Source organism: Carettochelys insculpta, chromosome 3 (assembly GCF_033958435.1).
Source record: "Carettochelys insculpta isolate YL-2023 chromosome 3, ASM3395843v1, whole genome shotgun sequence".
NCBI lineage: Eukaryota > Metazoa > Chordata > Testudines > Carettochelyidae > Carettochelys > Carettochelys insculpta.
Window position 1 is genome coordinate 43,556,354 of NC_134139.1, and position 22,018 is coordinate 43,578,371.

The following is a 22,018-nucleotide window of genomic DNA, read 5'->3' on the forward strand; positions in this document are numbered from 1 at the left end:
ACATTTAGTGTCCCCTTGTAATCCTATTAAAAATTGAGAGTGGGAGAAAGGAGATGCAGCCCTTCTCAAATACCAAAAACCTCCACTGATTTTTGGGTCTGACAAGCAACCTTTATACAGTCATGAGTGCCAGAAGCCTCATCTGTCAAACCTGCCTAACCTCCATGATACGTAGAAGTCCACTGTGTCTTTTCAATACAGATATTGTAACCCAGTGAAAACTGAAAATGTTGAAAGAATAAAATAAATTAATTTTAGTCGATAAATTGCAGGAAATTGTTGACCTAGTTCTGGTTTGAGGCTGAGCAACTGCAAGTAAGAGACTAGTATAGATAGAAATGTGCATAATAATTAACTGCCTGATAATAGTGTTTGATTTGAGCTACTAGCTTTTGGGCCCTGACCTTGTCTAGTCCCTGCATTGGAAATAGTAACACTTTCTATCTACAAATAACTTTTATACTTTCGTATCAAGAGCCTATGTTAATGTCAGAACTGCTTTCTGCAAGACCAGCACAAGAATCTAAAGGTCCTCTTATTAGGTTATCACAAATTGGCCTGTTACAATGAACTTTATCCACATAAAAACCTTTCTCTGCAAGTAGTTATATTGAAATCAAAGGACAGTGTGTGGAATAAGATATTTCTGTACCGAATGAATTAAGGATAGCATAATCTGACCCTTTTTTTCTCTTTCCTCCAAAATAGTGACTCTGGTGATTCTTATCTTGACACTTTGAATGTTGAAGGCCTTGTACACTGACTATTAGAATCTGGAAAAATTCCCCAGCTGATTATAAAATATTTGAAATGTTGAGTTCCAGTATAATTTTTTATGGATGGCTTTAATCAGCAAGGTACTCAGGAAGTGTTTCTATTTAGGACCCACTACCTAAAAGATAATAATGTTTATTTTAATTTGCATCTACCAGAGAAATTATTGTTACACAAACCCAGACGTTAGCAAGAGCATCCACTTCCTTAGGTTTTAAAGATTACATCTATCCTATGCCTCTTGCTGCACTATATAGGGTATGTATAGTTTAGTGATGAAGTATAAAGCAAAATTCACCCACGCCATGGAGTTTAGTTATACCTGTTTGTGAAAGGACCTGGCAGTCGGGAGGCTTCGGGAAAGCATTTCCCTGCTTCTGAAATCTTTCCCTTTGGCGGAGAGAGGCTCAGAAAGCAGGTGGATCCCAACGCTTCTGAGAGTGCCTGTCATATGGAAAGGGAGAATACTGACTCTTCTGCAGCCCCTAGAAAATAAGTTACCCCACCTCCATCCACAGGCCCTCCATGAATGCTGAACACTTGCCATTCCATATGGGCATCCTTTGTCTTTCCTACAGCCCTCCCTACTTTGCCAGGCACCACACATAAAATGTACCCAGAGAATACCTGATATCCTTCATCTGCTTGGTACCCTCTGTCCCACATATGATTGTCAGTCTTCACTTTCCCTATTTGGTACCCCTGCCTCCATCCCTTGTTAGTGCTGGGTATGATTTTCCCCTTCTATTGCTCCCCCCAGGAGTATGGGCATTCCTCACCTACCATCTGTTATTTCCATGATTGCAGTCCATTTCAGCTGCTGGAGGAGACCTTTTCTGAGAAATTCAAAACAGTTGAATTTCTCTGCTCTGGTATTTAAACTTTGTGCAGAAAAAGGCTTCATTTAAGCTGCAGTTCATAGTATAAACTACTTCCGCTTTTCATTGATCAGAAACAAAAACAACCAAATTAAAGAGCAGTTGGCTGGAGAAGTGGTGAGTTCTCTGGCTTTTGACAAATTACTATTTTGTTTTCTTTTATTATGTGGATAGGCCTGGCCTAGGTTTGGCAGCTTTGGAGTTTGTAACTTAGCCAATAGTCAGACAGTAACAGCCTCTGCCAGTAAAGCTTTACATGAAAATGCATTTATATGGCACCAGTGAAGAACACCACAGGAAGTAAAGCTGAAAGAAAACTTGAATTACTTAGTTTTTCTTGTGTAGATCACCTACTGCGTATTGCTCTTTTTTCTGCAATGGATATTTTGGAAATGGCTCCGTTTAAGAAAGTTAATAAATGATGCTAGAGCTATTTTCAGGTAGTCCAGTAAAATTTCTTTTGTGATGTTTGCAGAAAGAATTAATGCAATCTTCCAATTGCCATTGTACTGAAAAGATAGTGTAGATTATAATTAGCTGTACAGTGTGTTCTGAAGGTGTGGAGCGTTCTCATCCTGCTGTAAGATTATGACAAATTCAGCAGTGCAAAACCTGAAAAGTCATGCAGCTACTCTCAGGAAAGTAGGCAACACATTTTTCATGGCTGTGAATTTGGTTCTCAAACCAGTGTGTGAATGACTGCTGCCATCCTGAGATGGAGTTCAGAAACGTGTTCTGGTCACATGCCCTTGGGAAGTTATAACAACTATTTCTTACAAGCTCACCAAAAGGCCCTACAGGAAGGTGAAGCAGTTTCATAGTCTTCTGCCTTTGCTAATGGGACATCTAACCTGTCTAGTTTCTTCTTTGTTGTACCTGAGACACTAGCTGTGGGTGTTCTCCAGAGTCAGTTCATTTGAATTACATATCCCTAGTCAATAATCATAAAGTCAGATACAAAAATGATACATGCATATAAATCAGATAATCATATTTATCAAATCATAACTTTTTGATACCTCACATGACTTCTACAAAATGCACCATAATTATGCCAAACTTCTATCATAATATCACTGTGAAGGATAGAGGGTGCAGTGGCACAAATGTAAGAGAGACTGAAAAATTATAAACAGAATGAAACCTTGAAGTTACAGCACATAGTGTTCTGTACTACCAACAAATGTATAGATTGAAGCATGGAGGAGTCTTTTAATTTTTCTTATGCAGAACATACATACCGAATTCCCTCTCTTTTGTTTTCTTTTCAGTTGGGTGTGTGGTTTTCTTTGGGCTGTGCCTATTTGGCTTTGGAAGGCTATGATGGTGCTGCCAGAGCGTTTCAGCGCTGTGTAACGTTGGAACCTGAAGTAAGTATAATTTGACTATTTCATCCTGTCTTAGCTTGTCTAATAGTTTATATGGATGTAACCAGGGACTAAAAGGAAAAAAAGAAACTGGTTCATTCCTTGTTCTGATTGTTCAGTTTTTATCATGTTTGTCCATAAAGAATGTATTTTCTCATTAAGTGTCACAAAAAGACTTGGCTGATAACTGAGTTCATATACTCTGTGTGATAAAGCCCTTTATGGTGTCACACAATACTAAAATAAAGCACATAATATCTAAGCTCTTTTTGATTAAAAACAGAAGTGAAATAACATATTAAACAAATCATTTGTTAAAATGCTTAGCCCATTCTAGATTTTGAAGAAGCCTCCCGCGCTCTTCAGTGAGCTGTGTGTATTCATCGTTCTGTGGAAATGGTGAATTAATCTCATAAATACTTACTAAATAAATAGGAGATAATTGGCATTTGGGAATAAATTTGAGATTGAAATCAGTCTCCCTCCACCTGAGATCCACCTTTTTGGTTTGTGATCTACCTTTACAGATGTGCATCATGCAGGTGTGTGTCCACCATTGCCAGACTCACAGAATGCAGGATGCCAACTGTATTATACTTCCTTTGTTTTTTATGTATAACTACTGTAAGTAAGAATGGTTTGAGCCTTTACAAAAATAAGTTGACCAGCATTGTTCTGTCAGTAGGTCTGGCTTTAGGAGTAGAAAATTCTGTCTCATCCTCCCTGCTTCAGGAGAAGCATATTAATGGTTTTGATTTATTTCTACTAAATAAAAAATTAAAAAACAAATTATCGCCCCCAATCTGAAACATAACTCAATTTTATATTTTCTTCTCTCTGTGAAAATTGATTGTTTAACTGCAAACTAAATGCAACTTTTTATGGAAATCATTCTGACTTTCTTGATGAACTCAGTCTTGTCTGTATTCAGAGGTATAGACCGGTTGATTTATTAATGGCTTAAATGAGATTTGGTATGTGAGTAAACAGTGTGGGATTGGGCTCTTAGTTCTACACCTAAAACTTAGATTGACCTAGCTTTGTTGTTCAGGTCTATGAAAAATTTATATTCTGTGAGAGGCATGATAAGCCTGGCCTGGAGCTCCAGTGTCAGAAGAATTCTTCTATAAATCTAGATATCTCTGCTCCAGGAGCTGGATTTACTGCAGCAGTGGAAAAAATCTTTCCATCTCGATAACAGGTGTCTCCGGTACTGTGCTACAAGGGCATAGCTTACAATAAACCTGCAAAACACTGGAGCATGAAGGTCTGCTGCTATCAGCCCAAGAGTGAATTTCATTGAAATATTCTGTTTCTTTTCTTGTTTTGGGTTTACACCATTATCACTCTTCTCACTTCAGTATAGGTGCTCCAGATTTTCATCAGTGTAAATGAAAACAGAATAACACTCAACATGTACAATGGTAGAACAGAATTAATTGAACCATTGGTAATTTAACCCTCTTATTTTGGATTGTGGATACACTGTTTTTATTTACCAAGCAAATTTCGTATTTTTAATTCCTGTCATTGTCACCTTAACATTTAATATGTATGTGTATTTATTACTATTTGTACATAATCAGGAAAATTGGTCATGTAATAGTTTTGATCAGATGATTTTTCCCAAATAAGCAGAATGTGTTTTGATTTTGTTAATTGGTTTCGTATTTGCAGAATGCTGAGGCCTGGAACAATTTATCAACTGCATATATCAGGTTGAAACAGAAGTAAGTCTTTCACAATATTTAGAGAATATTGTTTCCAAAATAAATATTTTTGATTTCCTTTCTCCTAGCCCTGAGGTATTATTCTCACAATGTGGTTTACACATTAATGCCTGTCCTCTATCCTTCTTTCTAGTTTCCCAGTAGGTGTCCTTCAGTAATATTCGTTAGAAATTACTTACCCTTCAATCTGAGAAAAATGCATTTAATAGGCTTATAAAAAGAGCAAAATTAGGAGCTGATATCTTTGAATTCATAATTGACCAGTTATTATACCCTTTAAGTATACATTGAACCTCTCTAATCCGAGCGTTCTCGTCTGGCAACATCAATGGTCTGGAATGATTTTATTTAGCCAGATGTCCACTTACTGTGGTTGTAATGAATTTTTCTCTTGTCCCGTGAAGTTTGTTTACAGCCACTAGTCCTGGCTGTCAGTGTTCTGTGCTGTTACTTTGCTCTGATTTACCCCTACGTGTCTTCTAAGAGCCCAGTAAGCAGTGGAAGTGTTGGTGATGCTGCTAGACAATATTGCCCTCCCTGGCTCAGCAAATACTCTCAGTTGGCACTGGTCAGGTCATGAAGGAGCCAGACTAGAGAGGTTCAACCTGTACATACAATCAAAATTAGTCATGTTAGAAATGGAAACTTTGGACTGTGAAGCCAAAAAAGATATGTACCTTTTTAAAACAGAACGTATTCAAATTTATATTGATTCATTCCATACTCAGATTAAGAGATTTGGGGGAACAATAAGCAAATTACTACTCACATCATACAAGCAGATGGAGATTCATATGCCTAATAGTCTGCTGCTTCTTTTTTCCCCCAAAATTAACCATGGAGGAAACCCAGATTCCGAGCTGCTAATTTCTTATTTCTGTAATTTGATGCATTGTAATATTAAAGTTCCCAATAAATACATTGTAATGATATTTTTGCAAGGCCTTACCCTATGAAGAACAATTTCATTGACGTCATACTCTGTACGTGGACTGTGTCTCATTGTATTTTCTACCAACTAGCATAAAACTTCAGAATGAAAAATAAAAGTATACTGAAATTTCTAGGGTTTTGGTTTAAACAGTTAGTGGTTTAACTTTCATGAAATGAAGTAATAGTGAGGAGGAAGAGAAGAATAGTGAGTTCACGCGGTAATAAGCACATGAAATAAATTTCCATCAAAACATATTGAAGCAAATGCAGTAAATGTGAAACAGGTAGATAGATTTGAGGAGAGATGAACAGAAAGCAAGGGGCAGAATGACTGTCCAGGTTGAAAAGTGTAGAAATAAAAAATACCTAGTTTCTTCGATTAACTGTCCTCTTTGTCAGTTCCTGGTGCCTTTGTTATTAAAATCAGGAAGACTGAATCAGACTATTTATTTATTCATTAGCCCTGTTGAATGCAAAAAAGAACAGCCATCTATCGATTCATAACACAAGGTGATTATGCAGTTGCTCAGAATTCACCGTTTTAATTTAGACATAGTTTAATGCAAAGTATTTCTTCTTCCAATCAGAATATGTTGCGCTTTGGCTTCTACAGCCTCCAAAACCTGCTATGATGGTTTATGCTGTATGGTTTATCCTGTATGCATTTTCCTGTGCCTAATAATTAAAAGTATTCTTCATCAAAATGATTTCTTCCTGTCCACTTACAGTGTAAGGCAAAGACACTATTGAGCTATCAGTTCTATATGTGTATATATATTTACTTCAGCCAATTTTATGGTGTTATCTAGGTGAGCGGTGAGAGCAAGGGGTTGCCCTAGATGCCTTTTCAGTGGAATACTGCCCTGTATCTTCCCCCAGCCTTATGAAATAAGTAGTGACATATGGTCTGCCACCTGTTCTTCATACCTGAAAAGGCTTTCCCTGATAACTTGCTGTGGGGAAGTTGAAAAATCTCTTTCTGCCAAAGCCAATATGGCAGTCTAAGGAAAATTCCTTCCCAGCCCCCCCCTTGAAAAGTGTGACGAGCATGATGGCTACAGTAAGTCCTAACCCAACCTGATGTTCACTCTACTAGGCAAGGGAGGCAGGGTGCTGGTTTTGCTTGCTGTGTGTAGCAAAGAGGATTCCCTCCCCAGGGCTTGCACATTTGTGTCTTTTGGACATCACGTTCCTGAGGAGGTGAATGAGTGCTAGAAAATGCATGCTGTCCTCTGCCTTTTTGACCTCATCCCCAACCTCAGACCTAAAGCAGATCTGTCCTTCTCCAGGAAGTTAACAACCCCTGCCCCCCTTTAAATTTGGTGTGGTTATTATCAATAGAAACTCATGCCAAAATTGCAAAGTATTTTATGTCCTTTACATGGACAAAATATTAAGTGTTGGAAAAGATTTTAGTTGTGTTGTAAATTGTCGTCATTTTCATATTTATTTCTGCTGTCATAAATAATCACTGGAAAGGTGTTTTTATTTTTCAAAAACTGATTACAACTGCAGTGAGAGTCTGATTGTGTAGTCATTCTTTGTTGGTAGAATTCAGATTCAAGGTTAAAAATATCAGTACAAATAGGACAACTCAATGAAGAGAGAAAAACCCAAAAATGCATTTAAAATAGCAGGGGAGAGAATTACTTTGGTGAAGTTCTGTGGGTGTGCATGTTATGCAGAAGATCAGACTAAATGTTCCTTTTAAAAATGTTGCCAACCAATAAGAATGACTTTTTTTATTATTATTAGTATTATTTTGCCAAAATGCAACAGCATTCGTTTACTGACATGGTCAAATAACACCTGCTTTCTACTTTTTCCTGTATAATTATGTTCTATCTATTATGTTATTTCCTTTATATGAAAAACAGACAACACCTAAAGGTCTGTCCATTATATTAGGTGCTTTTCATTGCTGTTCATTGGAAAGGGCCAATGCTCTATTTATTGCTGTTTGTTAATGATTATAATTATTTGTCATGATCAAAATGTTCTACTTTATCAGTCGTGTTCACAAACGACTTACAATAGCAAATTATGGCCATGTCTACACTTGGCCAAAATTTTGAAAGGGCCATGCTAATGGCCAAATTGGAGAATACTAATGAGGCACTGAAATGAATATTCAGCACTTCATTAGTATGCTGGCAGCTGCAGTACTTCAAAAGTGCCATGTTTCGATTGCGTGTGGCTCGTCTACATGGGGCCCTTTTCGTAAGGACCCTGCAAATATTGAAATCCCCATATCAGCTGATAGGAATAAGGGGATTTTGATGTTTGTGGGGTCCTTTCAAAAAGGGCCCCATGTAGATGAGCCGCACGTGATCAAAACGTGGCACTTTCAAAGTGCCGTGGCCGGCAGCATGCTAATGAGGTGAGGAATAATCATATCAGCACCTCATTAGTATTCTCCGATTCAGCCATTAGCGCGGACCTTTCAAAATTTTGGCCAAGTGTAGACACAGCCCATGTGTTTTGTTTTGGTTTTTTTGTTTGAGGATTGTGTATAAGGGGAGATTAATGTATTTTTAATTTTCTGTGGTTACTGAATTAAAGGGCTAGTTTCATGTATTTTCCAAAGAAAGGCTTATAACAAATACATACTGCAAAACAGCTTATTTATTAACAGCTGAGGTTATGGAATATTAAGGAAGCAAGTCAATGGCCTACTTGTGTTGCTGTCCAAGGGGCAAAGGATTTGGAAGTGGTCATGGTCATATCTAAATAGCAAAGGATATGTGATCTCGAAATGTTATATAACTCCCCCCCCCTTTGATATGTGCAGTGACTTGTGGGGTATGATCCTATATCAGTGTTTTGATCTTGTTGCTAATCAAGTCCTGATTTTGAAAAGGAAAAGGAAGTTTGCAGCATTCCTTCTGTGAAGGGCAACATACATTTTAAGAAAGACAACTGAAATTGAACGTGACGTAAAATAGACATAATTAAACTGGGTTTAGTAGGGAAGGTCAGAAAGACCATCTCGTTTCCACATGCATTGCAGCTCTTGAACTAGAGTTTTCACCACATTTAAAATATATGGCTTTTGCTGTGTTGGTTGTTTACCCCGGGCTGAGGCCAGCTAATATCAGTGAGAGACAGAGGCATGAGACAGTCATGTAGAACGAACTGGTTTGAGCAGAAGGCCATGAAAGAAAGGGATTCTCAAGCTTTCATGTAAATTCTGAGCAACTAATCTTCACATTTCTTCTGTTTCCAAATGTGTCTGAATTATGTAGCATGTAAGTAAATACGGAATGTTTGTAATAGGTTACATACCAAGTTGTTTGTTTTTATTCTTAATTAGGAGTAAAGCATTTCGTACTCTCCAAGAAGCTCTCAAGTGTAACTATGAACACTGGCAGATTTGGGAAAACTACCTTGTTACCAGTACAGACATTGGAGAATTTTCAGAAGCAATAAAAGCTTATCATCGGCTCATGGATTTACAAGAAAAGTACAAAGATGTACAGGTGAGAGATTTCTTTTTATGTTTTTTTACATGTTCACATAACTTTTTTTTGTAAAAATTATTTGCATCATTACTAAGAACATTTCAATACTAATACCATACTTTGCAATGAAAGATATCCATACAAGTCTGTTTCTTTATGAGACTTTGATTGTAAAGACAAATAATTTAAATTAGACAGAAGACCAAAACAATACCCTGGATTTCAGCATCTTCAGGCTTTGGTAAAGACCAGATTTACTGTTTGCTGCTCAGGCACTTCCTTAAATTGAACTGTTGGGGACTTTTTTAATTTTTCACACTCTTGTGTGTATCATCAGTACAAAGCGTTGCAGACCTTACAGCTGTATAAGGGTTATGATTTTTCCCCATAAATTTGAAAATGTTTATCTTTCACATTCTGAATAATATGTAATTGCTGTATTAAAGCTGCGTAATCCAAAACTATGAAAATGTAATGGATGACTTTTACTTGCCTTTCACTGTATTAAATTAAGGCTATTGTTTGAGGTTTTTTATATTGTGCTTCATATGCCTGGCAAACTTTGAGTTTGATCAGGAGATGTAAGGAACACTCCGTATTATGGCAGTCAAAAGCATCGTGCTTGTCCTTTTTCTTTTTCAGTTTATTTTTAAAGTACAAGGAGTGCTTAAGCATTAGTGTTAATCACTTATTTCAAAACAACAGCATACGATTCAGAAGTTATTAGAGATATGTAACATTGAAAAACTTGTAAGGCTCGCTAATGTATATCCAGCACAAATAAATGTCTGGGAAAACTGTATTGTTACATATGGTAAGGATTACACAGCTACAGTGCTCTCATTAGGAAGGAATCAAGTATGTTCTTTTAAGATGTTATACTGGATAGTCAGTTAAGCTTTTGGTATGTTGGTTAGAATAATTTTCCATTTTTTGTTGCATAATTTGCCTTACTGTTCTATTTTCCCTTTCAGTTTTTAATCACAAATTACAGTGTTTATTAGGACTGTTAGATGTCAGATGTTCTGAGTTTTTATTTAACATGTTCTGGTAGATAATGACCTTAAAAATCCTTCCAGGATTCTTCATGTTCTTTTTGAGATAGCTATATGCAATCAAAAGGGATTTTCATACATGGTTACGAATGAGCCCAAAGTTTCATTAAGAATTACTGGAAGGCTTGTATTAATAATTAGTTAACAAGGACCAGAATACTCTCATAGTTAGAAATGAATGTATAAATAAAACCAAATAGCTAAGTTTATAGGTGTGAAAGGAAACTAAGCCAGTTCAGTATTTCCAGAAAGTCTAGTCCCCTAGACCAGCATTTCCCAAACTAATTTGAGCATGGAACACTTTTGGGCTTGGAATACATTGACGGAACACACGTGCTGCTGGCGGGTGTCATACCAAAAACTGCTGCACATAATGCTCAAAAGTTGATTTAAAAGAGTTAGTTTTTTAGATGTCTTATTTTACAAAGAACAAAAAATAACAAGAGAAAACTATCTGAATGAACAAGTAATGTCCTTCAGTTAGCAACCCTCTAATTAAGTGTAAAAATTAAAAATTAAGTACAAACCTAAAATAAAACATCACTATAGCAGCCAAAAGTAGGATAGTTAGTGTCATTATTTTGTACAAAAATAGAAAGAGCAATATTTTTGTTCAAAAAAGGACTGTCCTTCCTTAAGCTTAGAAAACATTTTTAAGAAAAAGAAGTGCAAAACAAATTAGGTATGGAAAAGTATTTTTAAATGTTGTGGTTTTATACATTTATTTTACAGAAAACTATTGGAAAATAAAAATAAGTAACAACAGTTTCTTTAAGGGGAAGAGTGATTTTGCATCTCTGTTTTGACACAAGTTTCAGAGTAACAACTATGCTATTATAAATGTGTTATAAATATTAATATACCTACAATGTAAATACAAGTCAAATACGTTTGTTAAAAAAAATTGTCAGGGATCGTGGTAGGTCCTGCTGTTAGTGCAGAGGACTGGACTTGATGACCTTTGAAGGTACCTTCCAGTTCTGTGAGATGGGTATATCTCCATATATTATGCATAATTTCTTACTTAATATATTTTAGAAGGAAAAATATTGCTAGCATCGAAATTTTTTCACAGAACACCTATTCACATTGTGAGGAACACCAGCGTGGGAAATGCTATCCTAGATTATCTTCTCACTTTTCGCATTAGTTTTTTTTCTTCCCTCTGATCAAACAGCATACCTGGTAGTAGACACTTAAGTAAACCACAGGCATGCCTGTGTAGAAGTTAGTCTATGACATGAAACTTTCCATGTCAGCACAACTTAATTTTCTTGCTAGATACATTCAGCCGCTCTGATGATGTTTTATTAACTGTTGTACTAGTTCACATATAAAGAAAGAGAAGGAGAAGAGCATGGAAAACATTAACTCAGTGTGAAGTAACAATCTAACCTAGGAGGATATAAAAATAGTGCAAAACACTTAAACAGTACAACCCTTATGACCCATACCTTAAAAAAAATTCTCCCAGAGTGTGCTTCCTGGTCAATTATTTTAAAATTCTCTGATACAAGACCAAATGTACCAAAATAGTAATGTATAACTGAAGTAGCTTAGAATACCTGTGTGTTTATATGCTGTTGTGAGATTCTTGATTGTTATTTTCAAATATGTTTTAAAATACAATTCTATGAACTCTGTAATGGAGTTTGTAATTAAATAACAGAATCATAGAACACTAGGACTAGAATGGTCCTCAAGAGGTCATGGAGTCCAGTCCCCTGCCCTCATGGCAGGACCAAGTACCATCTAGACCAGGGGTCTGCAAGCAAAATAGTGAGAAGAGCCATTTTTACAAATTCAGTTACAAAATTAATACTTCAAGAGTTGCAATGCATTTGAATATGAGACAGTCCTTAATAAATAATGTCAAACTGTATCACCCCTATTTTAAGAACAGAACGCACACATTGATTTGTACCGGTTAGAAAGTTGAGAAATCTGCCCTTTATTCCTAAGCTTTACCCCCAATCCCACAACCCCCCCGCCATCCCCAGGCTTAACTCCTCTCAGCCCAAACCCACCCCCTCTCAACAGGTTTAACCCCTCTCAGCTCCAAGCCAGCTCCCCCCCATCCTCGGGTTTAAACTGCCTCAGCCCCAACCTCTGCCCTGCCCCATCCCCAGGATTAAGATGTCTCAGAACGCACAGGTCCTTCGAGGCCACCACCACCACTTGCTGCCGCCGCCTCCGCCTCTGCCTCCCCCTCTTCCTCCTCAGTGGAGCTGTGTTTCTCTCCCCACAGCTGTCCTGGAGGCTTATGCTTCTCCCACATACAGCCCAGGCAGCTCCCTGCCCAGCCAGAGGCTGCAGCTGCTTAAACAAAAACCCTGAATTCAGTTGTTTTAACAGTGGGTAACTGAGTGTAGGTTTTTTTGTTTGTTTTTTAAAGCAGCAGCAGCCTCCTGAGACATAAGAGGAATCAGCAGTGGCAGCGCTTGGAACCACGAGGTGCACGTGGGTCTGGAGCCACAGGTTGCCAACTCCTGATCTAGACCCTCCCTGACATGTCTGTCTAACTTGCTTTTAAATATCATTTCTCATAGCTCATGTTCTCTAGACCTTCAATCATTCTTGTCAATCTTCTTTGGACCCTCTCCAATTTCTCCACATCCCTCTTGAAATGTGGTGCCCAAAACTGGACACAGTACTCCAAGTGAGACCTAATCAGAACAGAGTAGAGCGGATGAATGACTTCCGTGTCTTTCTCACAACACTACTGTTAATCCATTCCAGAATGGTGTTGCTTTTTTTGCGGCAACATCCCACCGTTGAGTTATATTTAGCTTGTGGTCCATTATGACCCCAGATCCCTTTCTGCAGTACTTCTTGGTAGACAGTTGCTTCCCATTGTGTATGTGTGAAATTGATTATTCCTTCCTAAGTCAAGTACTTTGCATTTGTTCTCATTAAACTCCATCCTACTTACCTCAGACCATTTCTCCAGTTTGTCTAGATCATTTTTGAATTACGACCCTATCCTCCAAAGCAGTTGCAACCCTCCCAGCTTGGTATCATCTGCAAATTCAATAAGCGTATTCTCTATGCCAATATCTAAATTGTTGATGAAGATATTGAACAGAATTGGTCCAAAACAGACACCTGCAGAACCCCACTGCTTATGCCCTTCCAGCATGATTGTGAACCGTTAACTAACCCCCTGAGAACAGTTATCCAGCCAGTTATGCATCCACATTATAATAGTCCAATGTAAGTTGTATTTGCCCAATTTATTGATAAGAAGATTGTGCAATACCATACCAAATGTCTTCCTAAAGTCTAGGTATACCACATCCACCACCTCTCCCTTATCCAGAAGACTTGTTCTCTTATCAAAAAAAGCTGTCAGATTGGTTTGGTATGCTGGATGTTACCTGCCACCTTCAAAAACAACAAGAGAGGAGAAACCAGGTCAATTCTGTCAGGGAGGATGTGGCCCCTTATCAGTTCTTTGGAGTCTGTTTTGGTGAGAGGCTGTCAGTCATGGCATAAAATATGAGATGGCTGACAGACAAATATTGATGGATATTTGTCTGTCAGCCACATTTTAGAAGGATTAAATTCACTGTATGTACATATGGGCCCCCAGTGGTTGTCATGGGGTGGGAGGGCGAGGAGGGCAACTGCATAGGGAATCGATGATTGATTCAAAGGGGCCCAGAGCTCCTGGTCACCACCACTGATACTGCAGCAGTGGCAGCAACAAGAGCCTTGGGCCACTTTGAAATGCCACAGGAGCACCATTCCATGTGTCTCTGAGAGCAGGAAGGGGGGGCCATCGCTGTGCTCTGGGCACTTCTAAGAACTGACTGCTCTCAGCCCTGCCCCTCTTGGGGTGTGGAGCTCCCCCTCGCTTGCCTCTGAGCCAGTGGCATCTGTCAGACCCACTGCACACATGCATATCTTTACATATATATTTTTCTAATTTATAATAATATATGGAGATAGACGTCTCATAGAGCTGGAAGGGACCTCAGGAGGTCATTGAGTCCAGTCCCCTGCCCTGTTGCCAGGACCAAGCACCATCTTTTATCTGTAAGACTATGGTAGAATTAAAGGCTACAGTATACAAAGTAGTGCTAAAAACCTGTTTCCTGGATAGTCTCATTAAAATTTTGTGCATGTTATTCTTAGTATTCCCTTTTATGGTCATAGTATTTAAAATTTGCCAATTTTTTCCTAATATAAATAATTGCCTGTATTTATTGTTTGTATTATTACGTGATATTGTCCTATACTTAGTGTGGAATATACCTTTTAATAATGCAAATATTATCTAATATTAAAGACTCAGGGAATTATTTATGCCAATTGGCAAGTTTTTATGGTTATGCCTGTACATGAGACAAACTACAGTTTAGCTAATAAAATGTCACAATTTACAAAAGAAAAAAAAAGAATGAGAGAGAGACTTACGGTCAGATTCTGAGTTGACATAAACTGTCTTTACAACAGGTGAGAATCTGCATCCCTTCAGTGTTTTAGCCTCTGGTGTGTATGGGAATGTTATCAGAGGCACTCCCAAAAGTGTTAATTACGTAACTTTTCACAGAATGCAGCTCACTGGAGCCAAGCAGTCAGTGTTTGTCTGTCATGTTAACATGCTGAGGATAACAATACCAGATGTTCCATTGGTGGCTGGGGTGTTTTGAAACAGTCAGGAACAAAGCTACAACTGTACTGTCTGTCAGTGTGAATTCAGTGTGTGGCTGAACATGAATACAAAACAAAAAAGCAGTCTTGTGACTCTTTAAAGACTAACAAAATAATTTATTAGGTAATAAGCCATGAAAGCTACAGGACTGCATTTGTTGTTTAGTTAGGATACTGACTAATACAGCTACCTCTCTGTTTGCTATTTAATGTGAATACAGAATCCCAGAGAGGGAACAGCAAAGAATAAAGGTTTCTGATGTCTTGTTATGCATTACACTAGGTCCTCAACTTACTCAGAGGATGATTCTTGCGCAACCCTGTGTAAGTGAAAATTCACACAACTTGAGGGAGCCGGGAAACTGACCAGCGCAGCAGCACCAATCAGTTTCCTGTCTCCTGTGAGTGGTGGGCAGCAGAGAGCCCGGCTCCTTTCAGGGGTGGAAGTCTGATTCTTGAGTCCTGACTCACTGCCCCGACAGGAGTGGTTTTCCTGCTTCTGTCAGGAGTGGCAGCTGCTCCTGTCAGTGGCAGCAGCCAAGAGTCAGGCAGGAGCCCGGTCAGTTTCCTGGCTCCAGTGAATGGAGGGGAGCCAGGAACCAGGCAGTAGCTTGGGTCCCTGCACCTCTGCACTTGCAGAGTTGGGAAACTGACCGGAGCAGTCATTTTCCTGGCTCTGCAAGCAGAGGGAGCCGGGAGACAGTCTGCTGCCTAGTTCCTGGCTCCCCTCAACTTGCTGGAGCTGGGAGACTGACATGGGTTGCCACCTGATTCCTGGCTCCCCTCCACTCACTGGAGCCAGGAAACTGAGCAGGACTGCTGCCACCCTTAACACCAACACTTTTTGGGAAAGCATAAAATTCTCACCACTGATCACCTGAGACAGGACAAATGCCGCCTGCACACCTGATCCACTTATAAAGCACCTTTACAAAGAATTTAGATGAGCTTTAAATGGGTGAAACTTCACTCATGATATAATTGCATAATTATAATAGCAAAAGAACATAACTGCAGAATTATAATGAGTATAATTGTAATTGCATAAGAACATTTTTGTAAGATTATACTGCCATCTGTGTGTTGTAAAGTCTTTGATTTTCTAAGTTACCAGTGAGTATACACTCAAGTCCAAATGTCACAGAGGCCGTGTCTACACAAGCCCCAGACTTTGAAATGGCCACGCAAATGGCCATTTCGAAGTTTACTGATGAAGCACTGAAATGCATCAGCTCGTGGGAATAAGGGGACTTCGAAGTAGGCGGGGTCCTTTCAAAAAGGAGCCCCATCTGGACGAGACGCGTGGCGGCAAGCTGCATCAATTTCGAAGCGCAGCGGCCACCCGCATGCTAATGAAGCGCTGAATATGCATTTCAGCGCTTCATTAGTAAACTTCGAAATGGTCGTTTGCGTGGCCATTTCGAAGTTTGGGGCTCGTGTAGACGTAGCTAGAGATTTACAAAAAAAAATCCTAGTTGGTATTTATCAGCATACAAATGAAAGTTGTCTGACTGCTTTCTGAGGTGCTGAATATTCTGGTCAGAGCAGTGGGGGATGGAATGACTGATCGCAGTGGAGAGCTGGCAACAGGATTGAAAGGGAAATTGCAAGAGCTATTTGGCAGAGTGACTTCAAGAGTGACCGGCGATGCGGAAATCTGGAAACTGTATGCCAGACTCTATGGAAATGGACAGAGTGATAACCCTGAAGACGCTGAAAAGGTAAATGTTGGTATTTGTTTTTGTTTTCCTAAATATGTTTGGTATAGCAGTAGAAGGTTGTTATCCTCTAGCGAACCAGCTACTGTAGTAAGATGCAGCACATTGCCACTGGTCCTGGTTTTGCTGCAGGAATTAATTCCTCTGGCTTTTCTTCTTTGTGTATGTGTATGCACGCACACACAAAATTTGAAAGGCCACCAGTAAGTATTTCATCTCTTTGCTGCCAAGGTTTTTCGGTGCCTATTGGGCATTAAGTCAAAGTGGCTGTCTGTCACAATTTTTCAAAATCCAGAAAGAAGCGCAAAACTTGAATAGAATATAAAATAATTTTAACATTTTCATAGCAGTGTAAATGATAAAGATGGGAAAAGGCCTATTAGATCATTTAATCTCTTTCCCTGCAATTTCCCTCTTGTTCTAGTTGAGGTTTAAAAGACTCAGTGATGTCTCCAAAAGTTCCCTTTGAAGAATACTCCCCAGTCACATACATCTGGCTGCTGTTAAGATTTTTCTGGTACTCATACTAAATTTTTCTAATTTCATCATTCTATTCTGTTGGTGGCTGGTGTCCAAAATAGATGGTTAAGCTGCAGGTAGTAATCGACCATGCTGTCCTGATAGTCATTGTTTCAAAGTGAAACATAGGGACATTATTAAGATGTGTCACAAAGAAGCATATTTTGAGGGGGTGGGGAGGGAGGAAATGTGGTTGATGGGAACGTGGGAGGTCAAAGGTGCTACTTCTCTACAGTCAGAATGCTCAAAACAAAAAAGCAGTCAAGTAACACTTTAAAGACTAACAAAATAATGTATTAGGTGGTGAACTTTCATGGGACAGACCCACTTCTTCAGATCATAGCCATACCAGAACAGACTCAATATTTAAGGCATAGAGAACCAAAAATAGAAATCAGGGTTGAGAAATTAGAAAAATTATCATCAAGGTGAGCAAATCAGAGAGCAGAGGGGCAGAAGCGGGGGGGCAGGTCAAGAATTAAATAAAGCAAAATATGTAAGAGAGTCCTTATAATGAGCTAGAAAATTGCCATCCTGGTTCAAACAACATTTTAATGTGTAAAATTTGAATATAAAAGAGAATTCAACAGCCTCTCTTTCCAAACGGCTGTTAAAGTTCCATTTCAGTAACACACAGACTTTCAGGTCATTAACAGAATGGCCCACTCCATTAAAGTGCTGGCTGACAGTTTTGTGAATCAGAAGTGTTTTTTAAAGGACTCTTCTGCCCCTATGCTCTCTGATTTGCTCACCTTGATAATAATTTTCCTGATTTGTCACCCTTGATTACTATTTTTGGTTCTTGGTGCGTTAATATTGAGTCTGTTCTGGTATGGCTGTGATCTGAAGAAGTGGGTCAGTCCCACGAAAGCTCATCACCTAATAAATTATTTTGTTAGTCTTTAAAGTACTACTGGACTGCTTTTTTGTTTTGACGCTATATAGACTAGCACGGCTATCTCTCTGTTACTTTCATAGCTCAGTTACTCTTTCATTGTCCTTTCCACTGTTTTTAACCTCCACCCCTCTGATTTGTCCTTTAACCTAGCCCATACTCAGTCTCTAGCACGCATATGCAGCAGTTTGCTCACAATCTCCTTCACCAGTTCATTCAGTGTTCTCTGAATCCCTATATCCCTCTCCCATGTCAGAGCCTTCTCAAGCCGTCCAATTCCCTCCAATCCAACACGAACTCACATTTGCACAAGGCAAAAAAGCCTTCCCAATCCTAATTAAACTCTCCCTATCTCAGTACCTGCCCTGTCCATATACGTGCAGGCACAGAAAATACACACATGCATAACTCTGCAGGCATAGATCCTTTTCTCCTTCTGGCCTGACACCCACATGTTGAACCCCTGTTTGCTGGGTGTGGAAAATGAAGTGGTAGCAAGGAAGAACTTGAAGGCTGTCCTTATATGCTGCCTTTCTAGGACTACCCCCCAAAGAATCCTGTATTCCTTGTTCTCTGTTTCTTCTATCTACTACCTGCACTAGAACTGTAGGGCCGAAATTGCCAGACGTTTTGGAGTCTGAAGGGCTGGTAAGTTGGACCTCCACCAGAAGCCCCCACCAGCAGCAGGCAGTATATCTGGCACATTCTTGGTGAAGCTTGGTTCCTTGGGCATCTAATGAGCAGTCTTTGCACTGCTTCTGATATCCATACAATCATAGAAACGTAGTCCATCCCCCTGCGTAGCTAGAGGACCAAGTAAACCTTGACTATCCCTGACAGGTGATTTTCCAAACTTATTTTAAAAGCTTCTAATGATGGAATCTTTGTATGACACTTTGTGTTTCGTTTCCCTTCTATTTAGATTCTTCAGATGGCAGTACAGTACTATAAAGCCTCCTTAGTCCTCTTTTAGTCAAGAGATAGAACTTTAACATTTTTAATTTTTTCATACAATGTGTTTTAATTTTTGTTTTAGTAACACTCCGGCCCCTGTGAGAGGGGGAATCTAGCAAGCAATCATTAATTTCTCCTTTTTAATTTCTCCCACTTAACTGAATTGAGTGCAAGGGGGTCAGATTATTTTTTACTGAATGTATGAGTCTCTGCATTGATAAAATGCATCTCACTTTGTCTTGTTTTTAGAGTGTATCTAGTCTTTTTATATCCCTTCGGATTATTTCTCTTTCCTAATGTGTTCGTAGCTTCCTTCCATTCTAGTGTCATTAATGTCCTGTTTTTCCCTTTTCTAGATAGTGAAGATGCTGAATACAACCATATCCCTGTAGAGCACTGTATTCCTAGTTCCCAATTTACATTTCCATTTGTCTAGCAGGAACTAATTAGAAACTCATAGCATTCAGTACTTATGGTTCTGTAGCACCCAAGATGTTTACAGATTTTCTTTTTCTTTATTTGTTCCATTATTATACTAAGGGCGGAAATTGTATCGAAGGGATGGTTATTGCCAGAATCACTCACTTTTCATTTATATATTTGTTTAAAAATTGGCATCATGTTGGTTTATGATTTTATATTATAATTTTCTTGCTTTTTATGAAAATTCTTCCTTGTTGACTGTTTGCATTCATTTTCTATATTCCTGATTGTTTTTGGCAATCAGTGCAGTATAAAAGCAATAGAAAAGTAATATTGGGTAATATTTTTGTAAAAACACCTTATAATATTTAACTATATATTTGCAAGTTTCAGAACTGCTGTTCAAAATATTAAGTATAAGGTTTTTTTCCTTTTGCATATCCTTTTAACTGTTTTGACCTGGCAAACATGGGTCACGTCCATCAGTCTAGACAAACTTTTAAGAAATAAAAGTTGTCTTTAGGCACTTGATATTTTATGTGCCTGACGTCTTTCAGATGCAACATCAGTGAACATCTGTGCCACAGCTGTTGCTAATGCTTGCAGAGAAACAAACCCTTCTAACTCCAAAAACCCATCACATTAAAGATGCATTCCTTTTCTGGTGAGGACTATTTAATATGTGCATGAAGCTAAACTGAAATTCTTTTATAATTTTGCATGAATGTATTGTTTTGCAGTCACTGCAGTATCTGACTAAGGCACATAAATGTGAAATGCAATCAACAGATTGGGAGACAGATATTTTATCGTTTAAAGAATTGGTGAAAGGAGCTGTAGAGCTTGCCCATGGTAAGTTCCCCCCAAACATAACATTTTATACTAGTCATAAAGAATATAGAGAGTACTTAAGAAACTCACTAACAACATATCTTCTGACTTATCCCCACTTATTGGAATTGCTATGGCACATATTTGCAATATAATCTTGTTTTTGTTTGTGAAAATTTGTGGCGAGAAGCAGTGAGCTGGAGTGTCTGAGTACAAGATGAGGCAGCAGTTAAGAGGTTGTTGAGCCAACAAACACTATGAGCAGCACAAAAGAAAGATCCCTATGGAGGTTCCTGAGAAAGTGATTCCTGTGTCATCCATGAAAAGGGAAAACACACTGGTGAAGCAATATTGGACTGGTACTCTTCCAGGCCCTTCACAAAATAAGCTCGGCTGACCTGAGATTCAAATTGAGACACAGTTTTTGGTAGATTGCTCTGCACTCTGAAACTCTTTAGTCCTGGCTTCCTGTCAGTGAAGTTCAGATAGATACATCTGCTATGATCTAAGTGCTCCTTGGGTTTGGCTTCCTTCCACTGTGGTCCAGGTGCTCTTCTGGAGACTTTGGTCTTCATTAAGAGGCGAGGGCAGGAAATAAGTAGTAGTTCTCTGTCAAGTCCATCCACACACAGTGCCAAAATGAGCCATTTCTCAGAATAGCTTATGGAAATCGTCATAATATACTTCCTCTACTTAATTTATAGCTGAAAGTGTGAAAGATGTTTACAATGGTGACATGTAAAAGGCCAGTCTACATGAAAGAAGATAGCACCAGTGGTGCAAACTTGTCGTATAGTTTCCCTGCATAGGTGTAAAGTAGAGCTTTGGCAACTTCATCCAAGAACAAACAGCAGTTGAGATTACTGGGCAAAACCAAAAATGTCGTAAAGAAAGAAACCTTCTCGCCAACTATTTCTTGACATAATGGATAAGTCAGTCATGGAGGAACAAGAAAGTAATGAAAGATTTGGCAATTAGAATTATAAAAATAACAGAACAAAGTGCTTTTCAGGGTGATTAGGACATTGTGCAGAAGCTGAATTATTTCTTCATACCACTCTTCAACGCTTGAGGATGTTGGGCCAATCCCTACACTATATCTAAACTTTCTTCTTTGAGTGAAGGGCCCTTACTGTGTTCCGCTGAGGATTATATATACAGCCCTACCAAATTCATAGTTCTGAAAAACGATTCATGGACGCTGAAATCTAATCTCTTCTGTATTTTCACCTTATACTCTACAAATTTCATGGGAGAGCATCTCAAACTGGTGTTCCCAACCGAAAAGAGGGTGTCACAAGGTTACTTGTAGGGGAGCTGCAGTATTACCACCCTTCTGCATTACCCTTAGGGCTTGTGTCCAGAGAGCTGTGGCTGTTGCCAGATGCTCAGCTCTGAAGGCAGTCCCCTGCCAGAAGCAGCATGGAAGAAAAGGTAGGAATACTACATTCTGCCATGCTTCCTTGTTTTATGCTGCCTCCAGAGTCGGGTCAGGGCCCCACTACAGTTAGAACACCGTAAAATTTCAGATTTAAATATGTGAAATCATTAAATGTGTTATTTCTACAATCTTATTACCATAAAATGGACCATGAATTTGGAAGTACCTTAGTTCTAAGCATGCAGCATGTGTCCTGAGCCAGAGAGTTTTGAAAGTCGTAGTGTTTATTGGTCCACACACATGCTCTTGCTCCACCTCATATTTTGTCCAAGACAAAAGAGGGTGGGGCGGATCAACTGCACCATGAATTCTTTCTCACTGCTGCATGGTCTCAGTCAGAGCCTCTGCTGTATCCATTGTGACAGCCATGTCCAGTACGTTTC

The 22,018-nt window shown here is 38.9% G+C and overlaps 1 protein-coding gene across 2 annotated transcripts in view; it reads left to right on the forward strand.

Moving 5' to 3' along the window:
* The window catches only part of TTC27 (tetratricopeptide repeat domain 27), a 173,887-nt gene that overhangs the window by 137,879 nt on the left and 13,990 nt on the right, over window positions 1-22,018 (forward strand). For both annotated transcript variants that reach the window (XM_074988551.1, XM_074988550.1), the window contains exons 14-18: window positions 2,924-3,022; window positions 4,697-4,749; window positions 8,996-9,161; window positions 16,378-16,575; window positions 20,104-20,215. In XM_074988551.1, the coding sequence (XP_074844652.1) occupies window positions 2,924-3,022; window positions 4,697-4,749; window positions 8,996-9,161; window positions 16,378-16,575; window positions 20,104-20,215 (628 nt within the window). The remainder of the gene's footprint in view (window positions 1-2,923; window positions 3,023-4,696; window positions 4,750-8,995; window positions 9,162-16,377; window positions 16,576-20,103; window positions 20,216-22,018) is intronic.